Here is a 16,484-nt window from a genome sequence, read left to right as displayed (position 1 = left end):
ATAGTGAAAAAAACTAGAACTGGTGATTACCAATTAAAGCTGTTTTTTTAAGAATTATTTTTTTAATTAAAAATATGTTAAAAAAAGAAAGTCTTTTTGGAAAAATTTAAAATAACTTTTTTTAAGATATTATCATAAATTATTTTTTAAATGTACAGTTAAGAATCAGTCATAAATATGTATATAAAAAAAAATGAGTTATGTTTACCAAAAAAAAGAAAGAGATATAAATCACTTATCAAATTTGTTTGGATTATACAGAGAAGAGAAGTGACAACTCTTTATGGCAGAGTCCCAAGTGCCTAGCTGTTATTAATCTTATTTGGTATTAGTTCAATCTTGAAAAGTATGAAGAATCAATTTCGGGTTTGTTTATCTGACACTGACTCATCCATCTATGCATTGAAAATATTTCGGTGTTACCGGAAAATCGAGTTCTCGATACATTTTATAAGGAAAGAAGTGTTTGTCATTTTAAATGACATAATACTCTACTCATTTTCTCTTTCTCATAATTTCTAATTTTTTTTATGTTTATCTCTCTCTTAAAATAACTTAACTTATGTCATTTAGAAAGACAAACACCAAACTCTTTTTTAATAAATAAAATAAAATACAAAGTAATTCATTTATAATACTTTTATATTTATTGTTTATGTTCATTTTTTAATAAAAAATACCTATGTTTGTTATATAAAAAATATTTTTTTATAAATTACTAAAGAAATTTGAATAAATTATATTAAATCATGTATTCAATTTTTGTATAAAAAAATAAAGGGTTTTATTAGTGTTATGTAACATGATGTAAGGTGTTGTTTCCAATTCTCACATCAAAATGGAGAGAGAAAGTAGAATGATGAAAGAGAAAGAAAAACATGTGGACCCCACCTCTTTAATGTGTGTGTAGGAAAGTGAAGTTATATTATGTTAAATGATAATCATAAAACCCAAAAATAAAAATAAAAATAAAATTCTCCTGTGCATATGCATCACTTTGGTTTAGTAGGTCACCCTCCACTCTCATTGCATGCCAAATATAAACATGGTGAGCTCCATACAACTCAGGACACTTGCAAGTAAAGTTAAAAGGTCACCCATTACGTAAAGCAAACTCTCTGTGTCTGGACTCTGCCACTGCTCTTCCCTCAGCATGCCGTACCAATTCCCCATCACGTAAACCAGAAGATAGTTACAGAACAGAGAGCACAGTGACGCAGTCATGAGTGCCTGTGTCTTATCACTTCTGTGCACCGTACAATTTATTCATTCCTACGCAAAATCAAACAGTTGTTATGATCAATATTAATGACACTTAATTATAGCAGCGTTGTTTGGTATAAATATTAAAAAATATATATATCATTTTAATGGACATAAAATTGTATTATTTTACGTAAAAAAAATAGATAAATAATGAAAGAGAGAGTGGAGAAAAAAGTTTTAAAGATGTGAATTTTACCTCTTTGTGAGAGTGAAATGATGTAAGCTTTCTTTTTCCCATAAATATTTTCATACCAAAATTATTATAAAAGTTAATAATTAGTCATGATGAAAAAAAAGTTAAAGAATAAATATTTAATAATTGAAGAAAATATTTTTTCTTTTCAAAGGATAATATTTTAGTTAATTATCTATTATTTTATTTAAAATTTGAATTAAAACATACTTATTTTTTTCTATAATTTTTATTATGTATTTTTTTACTTAAAATAACACAATTCTATACGGCAAATCTATTATAATCTATATTATTATCACTCTTCAATCTTTTATTCCTAATAAAGAAGCTTTATTTTATTTTTTTATTGTTCATTGACTCTTTTAATTCTGAGTAACAATTATCAAAAGAACGAGGCTTATCATTATTTTTTTCAATTATTGTTTTTAATTTTATTTTTTAGTTTAATTATTATTTTTGTTTATTTAGGCCTATCAAAACAGAGTATTCACATCAAACTTGTCTATTTCGTCACTCACTCATCCTTCTTTTTTTTCTTCCAAACATGTCTTTTTCCTTCGCATAAAGAAAACCAACGGGAAAAGTAATAAGATAACTCAAAAACTATTATCATGTCATATAACATAAGGTGCTTTTTGGTGGGGGATTTCTTAAAATTTTTTCCTCCAAATCAAGCTGGCAATTGTTGATTTTCTTGTTTTGCAGAGAGTTTCTTAAAATTTTTCTATCTATTCATATTGCATTAGCTATTCAGATTTGGCCTTTGAAATAGAGCAATTATTACTGTTTAAAAAGCTTTCTTCCATGTGGTTTTCCTTAGTTAGATGGGTAAATGACAAAAGTTGAAAGTTGACCCAGACCAAAATACCCTCAAGTTACCAAATTTTCCCGATAAATTTTTTTTCCAACCAAATAACTTTTTTTTTATATTTTTCTACTAAACAACTATTTTCCTAGTAATTACATTTCTCTAGTATTCAAAAAAATTTTCTTTAACCAAAAATCCCCTAAGTGTTTCTTCATACATTTTTTTCTATAATCATATAATTTTTTTTCTTTATCTTTTTAGGTGATAGGCCTCATGATTATATATTTATAACAAAATTTCTTTTTCTTACATAACATGAGATTAGATAGGTCTATAAGATAAATGAGGGCTTTTTCACCCTTTTGCCCCTTATTAATTAATTAATAATCATTTTGTCCCTGATTCGAAACTATCTACCAATCTGCCCCTCTTTAATCGACTACCTTGCATTTTTAATCGACTAAACGGTTGTTGGGAGATTTAATCGACTAAATCTCTCTACTTAATCGATTAAAATCATACTGACTTATTTTTTTTTTTGTAAAATATGAAGATTTAGTCGATTAAATAGGGAGATTTAGTCGACTAAATCTCCCAGCAGTCATTTTTTGTCTGTTTTGGTCATTTAGTCGATTAAAAATGCAAGGTAGTCGACTAAAGAGGGGCAGATTGATAAATAATTTCGAATCAAAGGTAAAATGGTTATTAATTAATTAATAAGGGGTAAAAATGTGAAAAAGCCGATAAATGGGAATACACCAAAACTTCTTCTCCAAAACTTGAAAATTTTCAGATCCGTACTATTCATTTTTCACTGCCTTTGATTGACGAATAATCGATTACAGGATAAGATTATGAGAATAAATTACTCTCAATTAGTGTTTTTTATTCTTTTCTTTTTTTCTGTATTGAAGAATAGTCACGAAGAAAATGTAGCTACCTTCTATTCTCTTACTTTACAGATGCTCTATTCTTTCCTCTAATATCATCTAACATTCCAAGAGTAAACAATAACAATAAATCACTTACTTATGTTGGCCAAATAGCTAATTTGGAAAATAATCAAAAAAGAATAAAACAATCTTATGTATGCACACTATTTTTATGTCTACATAATTTATATATAGGATATGATCTCTTTTTATTTTGCATCAAGAACAACAGTCAACAAGCCTTTTAAAACTTCACTTATTTTTATCGTTCAATTGTCTGTTGTACAAAGTAGACCTTTTTGAAAGTACATTATCGGCCGTAGAATTTGACCCATTATTATTTTTTTCTTCAAATTAGTCAAACATTTAATACAAATTTCAAATTTTGTTCTTTTTAAAGACGAAGGCAAAAAGTATAAATTGAATATTTGAATGTACGATTTTTTTTTTTTTTTGGTAGACATTTGAATGTACGACTTTACTGATATTGAATGTTCCAAAAAAAAAAAACAAATCCGTTTTGTTAATTTGGTTATTTTGCTTTTACATTTGCGTAAAAACATTGAACTTAGAAAAAAAAAAAAGCAATCATCTGGCAAAGATTTGTAAATTAAGATTCAGTTGATGAAAAGTTCGGAGGTTGAGGGATATCGACCATTATGCCACGGTTTTAAAAATTAATTTCCAGTATGTCGCCGGTGTTAATTTTTTTCTTTCTAAAATACCATGGTGACAAACTTGCTAGCAGCATGTTTTAAATGCCATGCGACACGAATTTTGAGCCACAAGACTTGTTGTAGTGGTAACGAATTTTTGTTTGACACGTATAATAAGTGGTGAGGAGGAGAGCAAACATATGCACTTTTCCATATAAAAAAAAAGGGCTAATGCATTAGCAAGCTATGAGTAAGAGCATTCATATGCATTCTGCAACAATTAAAACTCAAGTTAGATAATCTCTGCACATTTTATTCCCACGATTTTATCCATACATAAAACTATATGGTATTTTTTCTATAATTTAATCATAGCGGAAGTACCATAAAAAATATAAAAATAATCAAATTATAGGGTCATGTTATTTTCACACCACTTTATTTGAAAAAAAAAAAGTATACCATTTGTTTTCTATATATATAATAAGGGAAAAATGTTTGTCATTTTAAATGACAGAAAATTATGTCATTTTAAAAGAGATACAGACACAGAAAATTTGAATTTTAAATTAAAAAAACACTCACTTTCCCTCTCCCATGATTTCTATTTTTTTGTCTATCTCTCTCCTAAAATGACATAACTTATGTCATTTTAAATGACAAACACCAAACCCATATAATAAAACAAAAGAAACATGATTTTTAATATACGTTCTGTTACTTTCTTCTTCTTTTTTCTCAAATGAGTACATACAAACTAAAAGTATAAATAAAATAGAGTGTATATTTTTAAAAAATTTATGTATGAATTTATATAAATTTAAGTTTACCATATAAATGTAACTGCTTGAGTACTTTTATTAGATGAAAATCGTGTGAATGAAATATGCAGAGATTATCATTCTTTCATTTTTTTTTCTTTTTTGAAAAAATTTCTATTTACCTTTAGTTTCAATTGTTGCAAAGTGCATATGCATGCTTTCTCGCTGTTCACAATCTTAATTGGATCAATTTTGAAGTAAAAGTCATCCGATCCAATTTATTTGGTTTGACCATTTAATCATTTATTCAATTTTTTTTTAAATTTGATCCAATATAACTTATTTGTATTCAGCTTGTATTGGATCAATTTTAGATTTTTTGAAAAGTTTGAAATCTCAGCCATACGGAGCATTAGCTATATCAAAATAAAGTCATTCAAAGTTACAAACCAATGAAAATTCAAGTCTTTAAACTAAAACTGTTGAAAAGTTAAAATAGATTAATAGATAATAAAAAACTAAAATAGGATAGTTTGTTATAAATAATATCCAAGATTTCAAGTCTATAAAATAACAAAATTAATAAATACATAATACATTGGATCAGTTTTCACCAACTAAACTGAAAACCAATTCAATCTAATTAAAACGTGCAATTATTTTTCGGTTTTTGATTTTTCAATTTTCCGTTAATTTAGTTATGGATTTTTCTATGGTCACCGTGATTTGAATCGGTTGATGAACACTCCTTTACTTATTACGCGTTAATGTATTAAAAGCTTTTTTTTTGTGGTATGTATACTTTCCCTCACCACTCATTAATACATTAAAAGAAAGCATAGAATTGACAAAACGGACAAACCCAGCTCAACCAGGCTCAACCTATATTCAATCCAAAAAAAATGTGTCGGGTCAGGTTGGCTCGTGGGTTGGCTCAAAAATATGGCTCGTGGGTTGACTTGAAAAAATAACTTGCGGGTTGGCTCAAAATTTGCTCTTCAGTTGGCTCGTTTTCAGCTTATTTAAATGAACCTGTAGTATTAATGCACTAGCTATGTGGCTTCCAGCAATTTAAACAAAGGGTTACAAAATGAGAAATACAAGAAAAATATTATAGTTTCGAATTTCTTCACAACAAATTTGCACCAACATCAAGAAACAATCAGAATCACTTGCTACGAAATGGATAAGATATTTAAACCAAACGGAGCTAGCACAGTCTAACAATATAAAAATGGTAGGGATGTAAGAAGATTATGGACTCAGGATTAGAGAATGAAAAAAGATGATGACAACATGTGTGGGGTTTTGTCCATTTTTGTATATTATATTTTGTATTTTTTTTATAAAAAAACTCAACCCGCGAACTGATCCGTTAACTCATTTTTTTCGAACTGAATCGGGTTGGGTTGACAACTCATTTTTGTCAAACCAACCCGACTCATTTTTTGTGAGTAACGAGCCACGGGTTGACTTATTTTTACCAACTCTAATTGGTTGGGTTACACGTGTCAGTTAAAAATCCTGCTGACACTAATAACAAGTTTCTCACGGCAAAAAAATTAAAATAATGTATTTAAATTAAATAATTATGCATTTAATGCTGTTTTGTAAAAAATTACATATCTACTGCACAATGTGACGCCACTTTTGACGCCCAGAATTGGCGGCACATGTGTGCTTTATATATTTTCCCACCCCCTCCATTCAATTCACACCTCTTCTCTCACTCTCCATATCTCTCTTCTCCACCAACATTCCTTTATCTTTAATTTAGTATTTGAATTTTAGTTCTAATTCTATTTAAAAATGAGCTCAAATCCTGATTCTGTTCGTGTTGTGTTATATTACAATGGTAGGAAGGTAGAAGGTCGACGAGGTGTCATATTCGAAGGTGAAAAAAGGCCGACACGTATCCTGCGCAACACAACCATTGGCAAACTGCATCAGAGAATTCGGCAGAAGTTAAGTCTTCAAGACAACCAATGTATCATTGAGACCACGACAAGGGTGTGGCAAGGTGATAAATACATTAGTTTGAAAGTGCTTGACGATGAAGACTTGGAGATGACAATGGAAGAATTTTGCAACCAGTCAAGGACAGATTTTCTAGAGTTGTATGTCGACATCGTCGCAACCGAGAATGCTCCCATACCGGTGAGGTCAGTATATTTAAATTCTCCCCGTCTTCCAGCTTCTCCTGCCGCTCATGCGTCTCCAGTTGGTAACTTTTATGAGGGAGATGAAAATGACCCGACTTGGGAAATGCACGACGAAGATGACGATGACGACGATGAATATATGGCAATGGAAGAACATCTTCTGGCGGAGGATGCTAGTGCGTCAGAAGGAGATGAATCTCATGAGATGGGTGCGTCTGAAATCCCAATATTCCATCAACCAGTCGTCGCGCAAATGGCTCCTGCCCGCTCATGTAAGGGTGCTCAGATGCCGCCTGAATAGGACCTGCTGCATACTGCGATCCGTGATGATAAATCGGTTGTGACCCGTAAGTAGGACCAATGACTGGAGGTCTGAACCATCCCTGAGTCTGGACCACTGGTCTAGGTGCCATAACGGGACAGGCTCAGCAACAACTCTCTCACGTCTACGTCCTAATCCGCGTCCCTCCCGTCTATTACGAGGAACAACCACGATCAACTGAGGATCAGGCTGTGTCTGCACGGGGGATGCCTCAGGTCCAGGCTCATCAACTCTTGAACTCTCACGAAACATCCCAATAATCTGGCCTATCTCCTCGTGGATATACTGTAGTCCAAAGCGAGGAAACTCCTCCGTTGTTGTTACATGATAAAGCATTTCAATACCGTCAATCTGTATATTACGAAAAAATGTTAGAAATGTGAATCAAATGTAAAATAAGTACAAAACTCACCATGTGCCCTATCTTTGCTGCCCTCCGAGATATGTAGCGTTTCCCCCTCTCTCTATACCACTCTATGTACGCATGATTAGGTGACATCAAACCATATAATGGAGATGGCAGCACAATATGTTGAATCCTGGTATTCCATCGATCAATGTGAGCCCTCAGCTTACGTCTCCAGTTCTCTTCAACCTTCCCCCGTAGAGTATGATCATATATTCCTCTCAATTTTCTAGATTTTTCGGGGATGGGTTGATCAAGACCGAACTGTCGCATGCACCTATCCGGTTGACATGCCTCTACTGTGTGGAAGTAGATAATAGGTGTGGCAGCAAGCCACAGATACTGCTGCTCTGGAGTCACGTCGCGCCACTCATATTCTATATATGGCTGCCACACCACCTACAAACAAAATGTGAAACAATATATAGAGTTACAAAAAAAAAAACCCATAGACAAATAACAACATCGTAAGTATCCAACACCAAACCTCATCTCTACAGAGTGTGTCCAATGTTGCCCGATAATGGGTGACCTCATGAGGTTTAAACTTTTGTACAACATTAAACCTGTCAATCAGAAACATTATCAACCATACATTATCAATCATAATCAAGAAGTATACAGTTAGTATATACATTATTAACCATACATTATCGAAATCAAATGAAGTACATAAATCATACCGGCATCCATAATGTGTGCCCGGCTCTGGATGAGGAGGAAGGGGTGGAGCAATGGGTGGGAATCGTATCCATGCCCAAATTTGAAGGAGAATATGGCAACCACCCATGTCGCTTCGACGGGCATCTGTCACTTCACACAAATTCCTGAACAAGTGTGTCAAAACTGCAGATCTCCAGCTGAATTGGCTAATGTCCTCAAATCCTCCACCTAGCAACGGGACAAGCCGGCAACCAAAATTGCTACCTCCAGATTTGTCCGCCAGCAACCAAGTCCCCAACATCCGGGCAATGTGGGCTTTTGTGAAGTAGATCTCGGCAGCATGATTCCCCTCATGATCAGTCCACTGGGTATAATGCCGATCCAAGAATGAGATGCGGAGGTCGCCGGAATGATGGAACTCACCGGCCTCTGGAACATGTCCAAAAACAGCAGCACAAGCAGCGTGCCAATCCTCAGAGGTCGATCCGATGACGACAATACCGTCGGTCGGCAAGCCCAAGATGCCTGCCACATCTTGTAAGGTGATCGTCATCTCACCTTGGGTCATGTGAAAGGTATGTGTCTCTGGTCTCCACATCTCGACCAGAGCACTAAGTAAAAATGTGTCCATCTGTGATAAATTACGCAGTTATCACGTGTTAACGAATTTTATTAAATAATTACATAAATACAAAACGACATAAATAACATACCTGGATATGTTGCATCTTGGCAACATGTATGAAACCCGCCTGTTTGAGGTACTCTTCCACAACCTGTGGAATAGCACCGGTAGGTGGCCCCCTTGTGGCTTCCCACGCCTAGTCTTAATATTTCTTACATGCTCAGTATTCCACACTCGCTGTGAAATATGACCTTTCTGCGTCCTCTTACGAAGGACCTCCCACCTGTACGGCCCATGTATGATCCACATGCTGGGATCGGTGGGCTCTACATCCGAATCAGATCCCGAAGAAGATGATGACTCAGGCATTATCCTCAACTAACTACAAAGTTATGCACTCCCGCATTAATAACATCATACATACCAAATTTACAAAGTCTCTAACACTATTTATAAATCACTGATTAATATGCTAAACCCTAATACATAATTAAAAATCGGTAATAATAATAACTACGTAATAATAATATTACTATATCATTACAACATTCATAGCATGACACAAAATTTCTAAGTGACTATCCTAATGTTCCAAGTGTCTAATATACAATCAATCCTAACATGTATTACTAACTAGCACTGTAATTTAAAAGTATACATATGAGGTATTATGACCTTACCTACGTTGGCAGAGCTTCGCTACGAACCGCGGTTAGAGAGAGGTTGGAGAGAGGTTAGAGAGGTAAATGAGTAAGGAGTGAAAAAAGGAAAGTGGGGTGTATATAGGTTGCACATGAGACGCCCGGCGTCACATGTGACACCCAAAGAGGGCGTCTCATTGTGCAACAGATGTGTAATTTTTAACAAAAAAGCATTAAATGCGTAATTATTTTAATTAATTACATTATTTTAATTTTTTTTTTCCAATTTCTCACATTCTGCCACATATTCGACATGCATATGCATCAAAATATTGACTGATCTGATCACTCAAAACCCGTTACCACTAACAGTGAGTTTGCCACGGTGACATTTTGAGAAAATATTTAACCCTCTTGGTATATTGGAAATTAGTTTTTAAAATTGTGACACAATGGTCGATGTCCCGAAGGTTGAACTACGCAATCCATTATGATAACTATACGTCTCTCTCAGTCTTTTTATGATTCAAAGCGACCTAACTTGTTTTCCTTCCCATTAATATCCGTTGAAATTCGGTCTTATCGAAATGTGTATTGCTACTTAGCTAGTTTAAGCAATTGAAATGATGATACCGTAAGAAGAATCTATAAAACAAGCCAACTACGATATCTCTTTGATTGATTATTTGGCCCTACATACCAACTACGATGGGAGGCTATTATGGATTATCGTGGAAATTGATTTATGCCGTGTTCAATTTCTGTCCAAGACCCTATGCACGTATATGAGACTTGAAATTGTAAGTTGTAACAACTATCAACGGAGAAGAATAAACACAGTATAAACAACCATTTCAAACCAAAATTTCAAGGTGAATGATTCTTCAATAATTTTATATTTATATGATTATATCACTTTAGCATATTCTTTCATATAACTTATAAGAGCCTTTGGACTTGAAAATATAAATATTATACATGCCCATTTTTTTGATTCCATATTTTTTTTTTTATAGACATTTTGATTCCATAATTTAATTTTACTGAAAAGTGGAGATTATGATATTATAATAAATAATTATCTCATCTAAGAACAAAATTACAAGTAACGGGCCTTCCAATAATTTTTATATTATATATGTATAACAGACGAATTGATGGGCGGAACAGTGACCAAAGTGTCACTGTTGGCCAAAAAAATTATCAGAATGTCACGCAAACAGTAAATTTTGTCAAAATGTCACGTGACATATTTTGCTACACTGTGTAGCGAAATATGTGTGCAAATAATTCACTACACAGTGTAGCGAAATATGTCACGTCAGACTGCTCAGAACAAAAAATACCATGTGTCAAAATTGAAGAAATTAGCTACATAGTATAGCGAATTTTTACAATTTTGACATGTGGCATTTTTGGTTCTGACATGACATATTTCGCTATACTGTGTAGCGAATTATTTGCACACATATTTCACTACACAGTGTAACAAAATATGTCACGTGACATTTTGACAAAATTTACTGTTAACGTGACAGTCCGATAATTTTTTTGGCCAACAGTGACAAAATGATCACTCTTCCTTGATGGGGGACCCTAAACAAGGGATTATATTGATGTGATTTGATCCCTAGCATCGCATACAGGCTAGTTGGTGAGGAGAGAAATCACGCGGGGTCCGTACCTCATTGACGTCCATCGAAAACTAAAGTGTGCAAGCATTTACCCACCAGCATCTCTTAAATTTGTTCATAATTATATACGACAAAGATGAAAGCTTCACGGTAAGGAAATTTGCTGGATATATATAGCTATACAATGATTTGGTCTCCCTCGCTCTTCTCAAAGTTATAATCAAAAGCGAAATGAGTAAAAAGTAGCAACTATTGACGAAGGGGCAACTAGTCTACACAAACGCCGCCACCAATCTATATATAGGGAAACAATGAATGCCCTAATGTCTCCATCGTAAACCTACTAATCCTAATTATTGAAGCTTTTCTGAGCTTTTTCGGTTACGAGATTCCAACATGTATATGATTATTGTCGGATTGGATGTGACTAATGAAATGCATTACAAAGGGGTTTTCATTTTAAACAACAAATGCTAGGTCAAGAAAGAAGCAACGCGAACCCTGTAACAAATTATTGGCTCAGACTGCGTCGGCAAAACAAGAAGCCTAATAATGATTGACCTAATCAAGAAACTCATCTATTTAGATTGGAAATGCGAGTCGCCAAGTCATTGTTAACAGAGTAATATTAATTACACGATTATTTTAATAACAGAAAAGAGCTGCATCCGAGGAGCAGTGTGGATAAAGATCAAAATTTATCAAATGTAGTATTGGTGGAGGATGCTGTCATTCATTCTAATAAACAAACATAGAAGAACACTAATCATTTTTTTTAATCCCACCAATGACTCTTTAGTTTTGCAAGGTGTCACTGTTCACAAAACTTGGGCACTTCCTATAAAAGTAGTGGACAATAGAAAGCATCACCCACAGTTTTGGACTGTACTCAAACTCTCAGCCTAATCCTTACTCCTCCCATTTACTAGAATACAATATAATCGCATTTGCCACTTGCCGAGTTTATTAAGGGACCAAGAGAGTTCTTTAACTGTTGAGCAACATTTAAATTCAATATAAACTTCAGCGCAGAGCTTGGTCGCTTGCAGAGTTTGGAAACGTTATTAGAGAATTTGCAGCAATGCTACAAAAATATTTCGCTGGGGAAACAGAAATTAAATTGAAACCCCACCGAAGTAATCAGTTCACTCAAAGTTGGAAACTGCTTCATATATTCATTAATGGCTCACATCTATCCCATCTCTAAATGCGAGAGAATCCAAGTATAAAGGCACCGAAAATGAGGCGAGTCCAGTTCAATTACAAAGATGAAAACTACGTGCGTGTGAATTGATGTGTTTATAAGCGTTTGAGTAAACATTATTCTGCAAAGTTGTGAGCATGTCGCCAAAAAAATAAACTAATCTATTTTTTTTAATTCCCTCCTCTCCTCCTCTGGGTCCATCAATCCTATCAGTATTCACATTCGCATATTAAATAATAGTAAGGGAAAAGAAAACTTAAACGAGATGGCTGTAGCAAGTTTGATCCCATCATATACCTTCCACGTAATATTATACAACTGTTCACGTCCAAATATATCTAGCCAAAATATAAAACAGAAAAAAAAGGGGCAGGAACAAAATAAGGGCAAAAAAGAATAATAAAGCTCGATCATTAAACAAAAATTCCTATGTAGAAGCAGATTCCAAGTGGTTATGGGATAAAGTAATCGGAAGCGCCAACGCATTTAGTCAATGGCAATGATGAGAAAACCAACAGATACATACATGAGAAAAACTGGGTAGAGTGCAAGAGCTTTTCTCCTAGGGTTGACAGCAGAACTCATGAAAGGGTAGGCGGCCCAAGAGCTCCAAGCCAATGTCACACATACCACAACCACTTTCAGTATGACATTGTCCTTCAACATACAAATTAATGCACCAACGTCCAGAGGGAACAAGCAATAACCCAGCAGACTCAGACTCTGAAAGAAAATAATGTGTCCACCCTGAAATTTTGAAGAGATGAAGACAAAGTCAAATATTTGCCCTCAATCGTCAACGTTTACTTTCAAGAATGGTCAACGTTTACTTTCAAGAATGGTTAGGTCCCCAGCTCTTTTTCTCTCTCAATTAGGCAACATCCAGGTAAAATTAAATCTTCCGTTTTTTACAAATGAAAATAGATATTTGACTATACTTCAACATTACACAGAAATATGATACTGAAAAAATTAAAGTGGACACTCAAAATATGACTAGATAAAAGAGAGAAAGAGGCTATTACCAGAAGCAGTACATTCAATGTCAAAATTACAGCGCCAGCAGCAAGTAAAGCAAATGCAACAGCAAAAACCTCTGACTGAGACACAATCAGGAAAAAAGATTAGAAGGGATATGACTAAAACTGGCCAAATTCACTTTGTAATTATAAAACATAAGCAAATTACAATTCAGCAAAAAAAAGAGTAGAGAGCTACAAAAATTAGAACATAGTACGAAAGGAGTGAACTAAGAAATTTGAACACCTGATACAAGGTTAACTGAAATTCAACATAAGTGAAGTTTTACAGCGGTCTCTAAATGATTAGTAGAACGGAAATATAGGAGTAAAACTAGGTGAAATTATTTAAAGCTATTGGCTACATGGACCAATCATTATGTCACCCTCAATAAACTCAGATTCCCAACTGAAATTTAACTTCAGAAAGCCCCAAAAAGGATAAAAGGAAAAGAAATCTATATATAATATCTTCGTATAACAGAAGAAAAAGATTCTGTTGATAGATGCAGCTTTGTAATTCAAACCACCAGTATCTTGCAGTGCTCCGCCATAATAACGAACTCATACTACCCTAAGAGTTGGACGCCCTTCGGTAATGGCAAGTCTATTCATAATTCAGACTTTTATATAAATCACCAGCTCTTTCTTGCATCTCTCCCAGCCACTGATTTATAAACTTCAAAGAACTGAAGGGGAAGTTCCAACAAATAAAAATAAAAATAGCAGCACCAAGTCAACAAAAGTGGTATCTACCAAAGCTTTTGTATACTACTTGCTCATGGGAAATCCCATCAACCAAAGCTTCAAAACTATGAATACTTCAGCTCTTCAGGAAATTTCAAAAGACAACCTTCGCTCTGGGTAGTTGCGGTTCATTTTTTATGCCAATGTAGAAAAGAAATGACATGCACTTCCATATAATGACATGAGATCACAATTATTTCTTTGCAAGAGATGGCAAAATGCATAGGTCAAATAAGTTTTCAAACCTGAAGCAATTCAAAGGGAGACAAAGCTTTGCAAATAATACAATATATCTTCCAGAATTACAGATAAAAGTCTCGAAAATCATTAGGAAAAAAAATCTAAAATATGTAAAAGAAAGGGAGGTTTTTTTTTGAAAAAGTCTTACTTCTCATCTCAGTCGTTGATCTCCATATATCTGACGATTGTAATTTATTAAATTATACCCATTATTTAATAACTAATACCTAATAAATTAGGGCCGTCAGATACAAGGAGATCAACGGCTGAAATAGGGAGTAAGACTTCTTATTCTTACACTGAAGTGAAAATATCCTTCCCCATAAAAGAATATGGTCAATGTTATATTTCTGTCAAACAAATGCAATCTAAACTAAAATGGATACATATGCAGACAATAAAAAAAAATAAAACAAAGGTAATGAAGTTTTTACTTCTTTATTTTAAAATTTGATATGTTCCAATCCCTATGGCTATCATGCGCACCCACACAGAGAGATAATCAATATATAATAAGTGTTGACAACATGTGTAAGAACCAAATGCCAAACCACAAAATGAAGAGAATTTGTTAGGACCCATTTGCAAGGTATGAGACTTGGAGTCCCACATTTGTTATATGGGCAACTAATATGGGGTTTATAAGGCATTGGACACTCCCACCCTTTGAGCTAACTTTTGGGGTGGTGCATCTCAAGGTTCTTATCAGAATACAAGCAAGAAATTCAATTTAATATGAAATAAGATAAAAATGAGGATAATTAACAGAGTCGAAACTCTTGAATAGACATGGACACATGGTGCTCCACATCAGTTGTTTAGCGAGTGATCCCTCCAATCCCCCCTATGGTATAGAAAACACATAGAGCCCCTTACCTTATAAGTAAATTTTTATAAGATTTAACAATGAAGATTACCCAAACCCAAAAACACTGTACCGGAAACACCTACTTAATTTCGAAAGGGATGAATCACAATCTAATTCTGGAAGGTATAGTGAAGAAGTAACCATGATGAATCAAAACCAGCAATAAAGTACATACATTCTCATCATTATCTGTTTACACCAGAGATATATATATATATATATTTACAATGAAATCCAACGAAATTCTGACATGTGATGATGGGAAAGACAAGATCCATTCAACAATGAAAGAATTAACAAAGTGAGATCGAAAAAGGTAAGTACCTTCTTGACGGATGCAGACCAAGAGAGGGTAAGACCGAGAAAGACGATGAAGAAGAAGGGTCCCCAAAGATCCCAATCTCTGAGAGCCTTACCGGGATCTTCACGGTAAGGGTTGGGAAACACAACAAGCTTGAGATTGCTGACAATTCTGGAGAGATCTCTCTTGACGGTGTCCCATACGGGCTCAGTGAGGGTGTTGGGGGCGGGTCCGAACCCGGAGGAAGAGATATCGGGTCGGGGCGGGGGAGGAGGAGGGATATTGGAAGTGGGTTTCTGAATGGAGGAGGATTTGGGAGGAGGAGGGAGATTGGAAGGGACGAAGGGAGAAGAGGAGACGGAGACTGGGATGGAGGCGCGTGGGGGACTGGGGGGTCTGGCGGGTGGAACGGTGGCCGGAACAGATTGAACACTTATGTTGATGAGGTTCTCGATCTCGTCGATGTCCGATTGGGAAGATGCGTGAAGGGGTATGGTATCGCTGTGTGACATTTTCACAACCAGAACTCACTCACCTCTCACACGCTCAACAACAACAGCAGCAGCAACCAGCAACCCCAATTGCTTTATGCCTTCCCTCTCCGTTAGTTCAGCTCCTCCCCTTTTTCTTTCCTTTCTTTTTCAGTTTTCGAGAATGTAATTGCACATTTGCTTGCACCTGCGCGTCAAGATGAATAGATAATAATAATAAAAAATCGATGATAAAAATTTATTATCATAAACGCAAAAAATAATTACCCTTTTGTATCTCTCACGTAGGAGTAGCAATAGAGGTAAATCTGACAGAACACGTTTTCGACTTGTACACTATTTGACACGACTCTGACACGATCCGTTTTGTAAACGGGTCGCAAAACACGAACCCTGACACGACCCGCTGCGGGTCACGGTCGACACGACACGATCCGCAAAATTTAAAATTTAAAAAAAAAGTGAGATTTTTTGAAAAATAAATAAATTAAAAACAATAAAATAAAAATAAAAATAGATTAGCTTATGTTTTTTGAGATTTT

At 34.6% G+C, this 16,484-nt stretch overlaps 2 protein-coding genes across 2 annotated transcripts; both read right to left on the bottom strand.

Annotated features, from left to right (window-relative positions):
• Positions 1–7,049: 7,049 nt before the first annotated feature.
• On the bottom strand, positions 7,050–8,725 carry LOC133305429 (serine/threonine-protein phosphatase 7 long form homolog). The gene is made up of 4 exons (XM_061505652.1): positions 8,193–8,725; positions 7,997–8,075; positions 7,516–7,908; positions 7,050–7,454 (listed from the first exon to the last, which is right to left on the bottom strand). Exons 1-4 carry the CDS (start codon positions 8,723–8,725, stop codon positions 7,050–7,052), a joined length of 1,410 nt encoding a protein of 469 aa, XP_061361636.1.
• A 3,817-nt stretch (positions 8,726–12,542) lies between these two features.
• On the bottom strand, positions 12,543–16,107 carry LOC133305460 (protein YIP4b). The gene is made up of 3 exons (XM_061505688.1): positions 15,475–16,107; positions 13,302–13,376; positions 12,543–13,023 (listed from the first exon to the last, which is right to left on the bottom strand). The coding sequence occupies exons 1-3, from the start codon at positions 15,961–15,963 to the stop codon at positions 12,763–12,765; spliced, it is 825 nt and encodes a 274-aa protein (XP_061361672.1). The 5' UTR covers positions 15,964–16,107; the 3' UTR covers positions 12,543–12,762.
• Between the last annotated feature and the right edge of the window lie 377 nt (positions 16,108–16,484).

Source organism: Gastrolobium bilobum, unplaced genomic scaffold, assembly GCF_033153095.1.
Source record: "Gastrolobium bilobum isolate Gb01-03AN ecotype WA unplaced genomic scaffold, APGP_CSIRO_Gbil_v1 utg1221, whole genome shotgun sequence".
Taxonomy (NCBI): Eukaryota; Viridiplantae; Streptophyta; class Magnoliopsida; order Fabales; family Fabaceae; genus Gastrolobium; species Gastrolobium bilobum.
Note: the sequence above shows the minus strand (reverse complement) of the source record. Positions and strands in the feature narration are given on the sequence as shown.